At 38.7% G+C, this 9069-nt stretch overlaps 1 protein-coding gene across 1 annotated transcript; it reads left to right on the top strand.

Moving 5' to 3' along the window:
* The first annotated feature begins 293 nt into the window (after positions 1 to 293).
* Positions 294 to 8391, top strand: LOC110531530 (E3 ubiquitin-protein ligase TRIM39). Its single transcript, XM_021614749.3, has 7 exons — positions 294 to 319; positions 1916 to 2478; positions 5641 to 5736; positions 6264 to 6497; positions 6631 to 6778; positions 7260 to 7286; positions 7365 to 8391. Exons 2-7 carry the CDS (start codon positions 1918 to 1920, stop codon positions 7907 to 7909), a joined length of 1611 nt encoding a protein of 536 aa, XP_021470424.3. The 5' UTR covers positions 294 to 319; positions 1916 to 1917; the 3' UTR covers positions 7910 to 8391.
* Positions 8392 to 9069: the final 678 nt, after the last annotated feature.

Raw genomic sequence — 9069 nt, 5'->3', positions numbered from 1 at the left:
TTAGCATGCCAGAGATTGAGGAACCATGAACTTACAGACAGGAACCTTGACAATTTATTTCAATGGAAAATGGACTGAGTATCTTATCTATCCACCATCTTTGATTATATTTCTGAGCAAATTTTCCAGCAGTGTTTAGCTGCTTGGCTTTATACCTGTTTAAACTATACACAATCCTGCACAGTAGGTGGCGGTATGTACCAATAAGTTAACGGAAGCAGAAATTGACTACTTTAAAATGGAGGGGGGGGGGGGGAGTATTTAATGCTTTGTCCCTGATGTAAAGTGAAAGTAAATAGGATAGACGACACATTCACAGGTAGGAACGTTCCTTGTAATGGAATTTCATATTATCAACATAAATTAATACTAAAACAGCATACTTTTTTAGAACTTTATCATGGTATTCTAATACTTATGCAGTAAATGAGTACATTTCCTAAAAAAATATATCAAAAAATGCCTTCCTCTGTACTTAGGGGAATAGTTGCCTTAATCCCAACCATTATAATAAATGTCAAATGTTTTTTTGTTCGGTGTTATATCTTGTAGTAGTTTTCCTGTCATGGAATATGCAGTTTGGGTTTTCTACAATGCCTGAAAGTGCTAAATTCATTGTCCCAATGCACTGCTTATTGTTGTATGTGGATGAATTATAATTGCTTTCAAGTGAATTTGTTTGGGGCTGAACAGTTCTTAAGTGTATACATTTACCAATAATTATATTTCCTCATGTTTATAAAAGATGGTGTCATTTCTCAGGAACCTAATTGCTTAATGTTGGTTTGTTCCCATTCTTGATGTGTCACCCTGTACTTTTACAGTATGTTGTTAAACCTGTTCTAGAGATCATCTGATATGGTCTTAGAAACCAAGGGCATTAAAGGGACATTTCACCTTAGCTCTGCCATTCTACAGTATATATTCATTACTTTAATAACAACAGTTTGTTTTGTCATAAACCACAAGTCCTCACCAAGAGTTGAACAAAATTATATCATTGATAAGCATCCGTCTGGAAAGCTTTTGCATATACACTACCGGTCATTCAAGGGATTTTCTTTCTTTTTACTATTTTCTAGATTGTAGAATTTTAGTGAAGGCATCGAAAGGTTGGTCAAAGGGTTGCTATTTGAAGAATCTCAAATATAAAATGTATTTGTTTAACACTTTTTTGGTTACTACATGATTCCATATGTGTTATTTCATAGTTTTGATGGCTTCACTGTTACTTTATAATGTAGAAAATAGTCCAAATAAAGAAAAGCCCTTGAAGGAGTAGGTGTTTTTGACCAGTAGTGTACTGTATGTGTCAAATATCTTGAGTTCAAACATTGCATTCAAGACAAAACGTCTGATGATAAAGCTGCAATCGGTAAAATAGTGAAAGACTCAACCTGACATACAGACATACCCTCTCAGACAGCCAGGCAGACATCTCGTGAAGCATATATTTTTTGCAAAAGTGTACCAGACTGATGCTTTTCAGGTGATACCACACTGGTCACCTTCGACATCTAGCAATGAATCAGCTGATAGGAACAATGGCTCTATCGAACACGGACAACCATATCTAAAATACACACAAATGTATCGTGTGATCGCTATAACAGAGGCCTTGCAGAACAGGACTGCTTTTACCTTATAAATGTTGTCCACGCAGTCAATATACCGGATGTGGTCATTCGGTGCGTCCTGTTGGCCAATTATGTGTGAAACATATCTGTGACCTGGAAGTGTTAAATGTTAAGTTGAAATGTTCCTTTAAAGACATTTTTCATCTCACTCATTGACAAACTGATACATTTTTTTGTGAACACAAGCATAAGCGTTTTGATAATTTTGTAAATTATGCGATATTTGGGGTTTGGGTCAAGATTCACATGGCCTGACAAACAAATGTATCTATTTTCAGATATGGCTTCCTCCCTGAATGAAAGCCAATTCCAGTGCTCCATCTGTCTAGAGTTGTTCACTGACCCAGTTTCCACTCCATGTGGCCACAACTTCTGTAAGAATTGTATCGGAGGGTATTGGGATATCAGTGACCTGTGCCAGTGTCCTTTGTGTAAGGAGACATTTTACAGAAGGCCTGAGCTTCGAATCAACACGTCGTTCAGAGAAGTTGTTGATCATTTTAGGAATATGAGAGTTAATGAAGGGTGCATTGCTGCAACTGGAGAAGTGGCCTGTGACATCTGCTCTGGGAGGAAGCTCAAGGCCCTGAAGTCCTGCCTGGTGTGTCTGACCTCTTACTGTGAGATTCACCTGGAGCCTCATCAGAGAGTGGTGAATCTGAAGAGACACAAGCTGATTGACCCTGTGGAGAACCTGGAGGACAGGATGTGCAAGAAGCATGATAGGCTGCTGGAGCTGTTCTGTAGGAGCGACCAGACATGTGTGTGTCAGTTTTGTGCTGAGACAGACCACAAACATCACCACACTGTGCCACTACAAACAGAATCGCAACTAAAGATGGTACCTTTTCCTAACGACGTTAACATTTTCCTTTTAACACTAAATATACAAACCTCTTTATTTTCTTCTTTTTTTTTTTACCTTTATTTAACTAGGCAAGTCAGTTAAGAACATATTCTTATTTTCAATGACGGCCTTAAGAACAGTGGGTTAACTGCCTGTTCAGGGGCTGAACGACACACTTGCCAGCTCGAGAGTTTTGAACTTGCAACCTTCCGGTTGCTAGTCCACCACTCTAACCACTAGGCTTAGGGGCTAGATCAGCTTTACTATTGCAGATTGTGGGTTCTATCAATGTTAATGTCTGCATCATATCCAATCGCCCATATAGTTCTCATTTTTTAAATATAATTTTCCTTCTTCATTACTTTCCCATAACCCAATCACCCCTCCCCTAATTGGAGTAAACTAACGGACAACAATGGTACACTGAACAAAAATATGAACGCAACATCAAAAGTGTTGGTCCCATGCATCATGAGCTGAAATAAAAATAAATAAATAAAATCGCAGAATTGTTCCATGCGCACAAAAAGCTTATTTCTCTTAAGTTTTGTGCACAAATTTGTTTGCATCCCTGTTAGACAGCATTTCTCCATTGCCAAAATAATCCATCCACGTGACAGGTTTGCCATATCAAGAATATTAAACAGCATGATTGTTACACAGGTGCACCCTGTGCTGGGGACAAATGGCCACTTTAAAATGTGCAGTTTTGTCACACAACACAATGCCACAGATGTCTCAAGTTGAGGGAGCGTTCAATTGGCAAAAAGCGAGCCAAGGACCCACATGTCCAGCTTCTTCACCTGCAGGACTTTCTGGTTGGGGGCGGGCACTGAGGAGTGTTTCTGTCTGAAATAAAAACTATTTTTATGGGGAAAAACTCATGATTGGCTTGGCCTGGCTCCTAAGTGGGTGGGCCCTCCAAGGCCCTGCTGCTCCCCTGCTCAGTCATGTGAAATCCATAGGTTAGGGCCTAATGAATTAATTTAAATTGACCGATTTCCATATTTGAACTGTAACTACAGATGAAGTCGGAAGTTTACATACACTTAGGTTGGAGTCAGTAAAACTAACTTTTCAACCACTCCACAAATTTCTTGCTAAACCTCTTAAGAATCAGTGTCCCGCTAGCGGGACAACTTCCGGTGGAACTGAAGGGCGCGCAAATCAAATATTATGGATTTTAAACATTTAGGTGCATATAAGTGTCCTATATCGGCTGAAAACTTGTTCTTGTTAATCTAACTGCTCTCTCCGATGTACAGTAGCTATTACAGTGAAAACATGCCATGCGATTGTTTGAGGACGGCGCCCCACATCAAAATATTTTTTACACCAGCACAGGTTTTATACATTCACATATAAAGATTAAATATCCACATACTTTTTGAAAATCTTCAAATTTGTCATCCAAAAGGGTCCTAGCTTTAACATGTGGTGACGTTTTGTTAGATAAAATCCTTATTTATATCCCAAAAAGTCTGTTTAGTTGGCGACAGCGATTAGAGTAATCCACTTGTTCAACTTGCAGAGAAAGGATTCCAAAAATCTACCCCTAAACTTTGTTTCAACAAGTCAAAATATGATTCTAGGAAGTTAAAGCTTGGTTGTAAATGTTTCTTCCCAATGAACAATGACTTCCATACTTCCAAGGTTGTGGCAAAATGTCTTAAGGACAACAAAGTCAAGGTATTGGAGTGGCCATCACAAAGCCCTGACCTCAATCACATAGAACATTTGTGGGCAGAACTGAAAAAGCGTGTGCAAGACATTTCACATTCTTAAAATAAAGTGGTGATCCTAACATACCTAAAACAGGGAATTTTTACTAGGATTAAATGTCAGGAATTGTGAAAAACTGAGTTTAAATGTATTTGGCTAAGGTGTATGTCAACTTCCAACTTCAACTGTAAATGCTACCTTTCCATTTGAACAGAGTGCATAGTAGTGTTGGATTTAGTAATCGAGTACTGAAAGAAATAGAAGTGACAGTTTAAGATATTATACATTTTTATCTAAACATTTGTGAGGTACAGGTATTCATTTCTTTATATGAAGTCATAGAAACTACAATTATTTAGCAAAAGTTTACATTTTTAAAAATGTTTATTGATAGTTCACTCAAATTGCAAAATTACGTATCGGTTTCCTTACCCCGTAAGCAGTCTATGAACAAGGTACAAGGCACAAATCCCAAGTCATGGTACCTATATTAGCATGTTTCACACAACATTTTAAACATGGGAAGCATACACAGGACTGGCATCATGAGGTGGCATGTGTGTACGTAAACTTCCGACTTCATCTGTCAGTAAAATGTTTGAAATTGTTTCATGTTGCAATTGCATTTTTGTTCAGTGTAATATATACACTGTACATTTTACAATAGTTATCTTTTTCAGTTCCCTTCAACCCCTCCCATCCATCTCTGAAAACCATCCAATTAGAACTTCTACTTGCATATATTTGTGCTGAACCTTTCTATTCACTATTCACCCAGCAGTGCTATTTGCAGAGTTGGCTCTATATCAAATGCCATTTTTCAGCCATTTCTAAACCTGCGACCCAAAACAAGCTACATAGCACTTATGGTTTGGTCAACTAATCCAGCAGGTCTGTCTGTTGTTTAGTTACCACGGCGACTGCTGTAGTTATCTAGTAGCATTAGTGACTACTTTAGTGTATGTTGAACACATTTCTAGTGGCAAATGTGTTCAATTATAGCCATGGTATAAAAGGGATATTCAATTAGGTGTCTATGAGATATCTAGAAAATAATGCAACTTCGTGTAATGTCAGTTCCACTCCGCTAGCATGTCGTGGAACACACCTTCCATGTATTTCATTACTTTCCATGGAACGTATAGCCCCTTGTTGATTATCCCTTACATAAGGTTATCTTATCCCAAGAAACTGCCCTACACCAGCTACGTTTTGGGAATAAATGAAGGAGTGTAACCCAGGGGTGCTCAACTCTTACCCTATGAGGTCCAGAGCCTGCTGGTTTTCTATTCTACCTGATAGTTATTGCATACACCTGGTGTCCCAGCTCTAAATCAGTCCCTGATTAGTGGAACAATGGGGAAAAAAATGCAGTGGAACTGGGTTTGAGGTCCAGCGTTGAGTTTGAAGGATGTAGCCTCGTGTTGTCCACAGGCTCTTATTCGGAGGTCAAAGGCGGATGTGCAGCAGATGATCCAAGACCGGCAGCTGAAGGTGGAGGAGATCAACGCTTCAGTGAAGTTAAGTAGAGTGAGTCCTTAGATTAACAGTCCCCCCAGGATTCCGCAGGGATTTTTTGTGATGCTTGAATTTGCTGCAGCTATTCTGACATTTTGCATGACAATATGCCAAAATGTTTTCCAATTTGACACAAATGCACTGATGAGGAAAAGGTTTGTTGACATGGGGCATGATTGAAACATATGTCGTACATGTGCAGTGATTGGTTGAAATTGCGAGCCATCTTTTTGTACTGTGGTAATAGGTCAGTTTTATGCTACAATATTGTGATTATTTAAAATGTTTGTTGTGGAAATAGCCTTAACATATGCCGGGGATAGTTTTGTCAAAATGCATATCGCAGAATCCAGGAGGGACTGATTCAAGAATTCAGCATTATTTGTTGTTGCAGCGCTGATGCGTTTCCAATCATAAATGTAATTTTTCAAGATGTATTATGCTGGACAATTTATCTACATGTATAACTAAACCACATTGGGTGTTAGTCTAAATCTAATGTCGATGTCTATGATGTAATCAATGTCAATTCCTATCAGGACAATGCAGAGAGTGAAATAGCGGACAGTGTTGAAGTCTTCACTGCACTGATGCGATCTATTGAGTCAAACCAGGCTGAACTCATAGAGGTGATTGAGGAGAAGCAGAAATCAGCAGAAAGGCAGGCAGAAGGGCTCATCAATGACCTGGAGCAGGAAATCACTGAGCTACAGAGGAGAAGTACTGAGCTGGAGCAGCTCTCACACACCGAGGACCATCTCGACCTTCTACAGGTCAGTGGAAGTACTTAAAAAAAAATGTAAACTCATCTTGTTCATTCCTTATGCTGGAAACCTGAAAGAAAAAGCTATGTATTTCAGGCCTGTGAGATGTTTTGACAGTAACATTTTACCTTCCTTTTAACAGAGTTTTTACAAGCAAACTACCCTTCCAAAATCTAAAAGCTGGACTAATGTTGCTGTTTATCAAGTCAACTTCTTGGGCTGTGTTCGAAATACAGTGCTTCAAGTGAAAGACTCCACCGAAGACCAAATAAGAAAGCTGTCAGCTATCGGTATGTTTGAATCACAGGGTATTTAAATGTTACAGGGTTTTTAAATGTTTTGCCTTAAAACACAGGTGTCAAACTAATTACACAGAGGGCAGAGTGTCTGCGGGTTTTCACTCCTCCGTTGTAGTTGATAGAAGTAAGGTCACTGATTTAGTAAGGAACTCTCCTCACCTGGTTTCTAGGTCTTAATTGAAAGGAAAAAACTAAAACCGTCAGACACTAGGCCGTCCATGGATTGCGTTTGACACCCCTGGCTTAAAATACACTTTTTATCTGTATTTTGTTCATTAGTCTGTTAATACTGTTAATACAATCCAAAAAAATGGTGCATATCAGCAGTCAAGTGTAAGTGTTCATAACATGCCAGTCATAAATCTGTGATATACATGTTCTCTTGGTTTAACAACAAATAAGGACAGTCAGGACATTAAAACTTCCCTCTCATTGTACCAGTTAACCACTAATTGGGCTTTTTTTTCCACAGAACTGAAAGAGATGCAGAAATATGCAGGTACAGAACATAATTTAAGAAATGTAATTTCAGTGCAGAGAATAGCATGTGATGTTTCACTTTTCTACATTTATGTAGTGGACGTGACGATGGACCCCAACACTGCAGGCCCATGGCTTATCCTCTCTAATGATGGAAAACAAGTGAGAAAATCGCCAAGGAAATTGAAGGTCCCAGATAATCCTGAGAGATTCACTGAGGATGTCTGTATCCTGGCCAAACAAGGGTACAACTATGGGAAACATTATTGGGAAGTTGGGTTACAGGAGAAATCAAACTGGGTTATAGGAGTAGCTTGCAAGACAGTGCCTAGGAAGGAATTAATTTCATCTGAGCCTGAGAAAGGGTTATGGACTCTGTGTCACAGGGATGGCAAGGAATATCTGGCGTGCACAAAAATTCCACGCCTTATTTTACCTTTTCCCCGACCCCAGAAAGTCGGTGTCTTCCTGGATTATAAGGAAGGCCAAGTGTCATTCTTTGATGTTGATGCAAAGTCTCACCTATTCACTTTCACAGGGTGCAAATTCTCAGAGAAAATCTTTCCCATATTTGATCCTTGTCGTACTGCAGAAATAAATGAAGACCTTCCTCTTATGATTACTATAGTGCAGGTAAATTAGTGACAGAACACTCCATGCATAGTGTAGCTCCAGCTACAATGTACTGTATATGCTTCAACCGTAGATAAATTAGATGGGCACAGTCAAATGTTCCCATCTTTCCTTTCACTCTCATTTGGAATAGAGGCATCTACGCAATGGGGGACATGGGACGTGGACTCATTTCAACTATAGTTTACTTTGGGGGTCTGAAACTTTTATATTTATTGTAATACATTTTGCAAATATCTTGATTATATTTACCTTCCTTATTGTGACAAAATTAAATGTAATCCTAATTATTCTAATATCCATTTTTGAAATGTACGGTTTATCAAATGGAAATACTGTATTTCAAATCAAACTTTATTTGCCACATGCACCGAATACAAAAGATGTAGACTTCACCATGAAATGCTGACTTACAAGCCCTTAACCAACAGTGCAGTTCAAGAAGAACAAAATATTTACCAAGTAGGCTAAAATAAAAAGTAACACAAAAAGAATAACGATTTTTATTTGTACCGGTGTGCATAGTATCTACTGTTGAAATCGGAAGTTTACATACACTTAGGTTGGAGTCATTAAAACTAATTTTTCAACCACTCCACACAAATGTCTTGTTAACAAACTATAGTTTTGGCTAGTTGGTTAGGACTTCTACTTTGTGTATGACAAGTAATTTTTCCATCAATTGTTTAGACAGATTATTTCACTGTATCACAATTCCAGTGGGTCAGACGTTTATATACACTAAGTTGACAATTATGTCATTGCTTTAGAAGCTTCTGATAGGCTAATTGACTTCATTTGAGTCAATTGGAGGTGTACCTGTGGATGTATTTCAAGGCCTACCTTCAAACTCAGTGCCTCTTTGCTTGACATCATGGGAAAATCAAAAGAAATCAGCCAAGATCTCAGGAAAAAAAAACTGTAGACCCCCACAAGTCTGGTTCATCCTTGGGAGCAATTTCCAAACGCCTGACGGTACCACGTTTATCTGTACAAACAATAGTACGCAAGTGTAAACACCATGGGACCACGCAGCTGTCATACAGCTCAGGAAGGAGACGCGTTCTGTCTCCTAGAGATGAATGTACTTTGGTGCGAAAAGTGCAAATCAATCCCAGAAAAACAGCAAAGGATCTTGTGAAGATGCTGGAGGAAACAGGTACAAAAAT

The sequence above is a fragment of the Oncorhynchus mykiss genome, chromosome 9 (assembly GCF_057628025.1).
Source record: "Oncorhynchus mykiss isolate SJ-2025 chromosome 9, ASM5762802v1, whole genome shotgun sequence".
In the NCBI taxonomy this organism is placed as follows: Eukaryota; Metazoa; Chordata; class Actinopteri; order Salmoniformes; family Salmonidae; genus Oncorhynchus; species Oncorhynchus mykiss.
This window is presented reverse-complemented; position numbering and strand designations above follow the sequence as displayed.

Bases quoted from the DNA above. Each gene is read 5' to 3' on its own strand.
- LOC110531530 (XM_021614749.3), top strand. From the start codon at position 1,918: ATGGCTTCCTCCCTGAATGAAAGCCAATTCCAGTGCTCCATCTGTCTA. The intron at 6,779-7,259 runs GTATGTTTGAAT...TTTTTTCCACAG, and splicing joins AAGAAAGCTGTCAGCTATCG to AACTGAAAGAGATGCAGAAA. The intron at 7,287-7,364 runs GTACAGAACATA...ACATTTATGTAG, and splicing joins AGAGATGCAGAAATATGCAG to TGGACGTGACGATGGACCCC.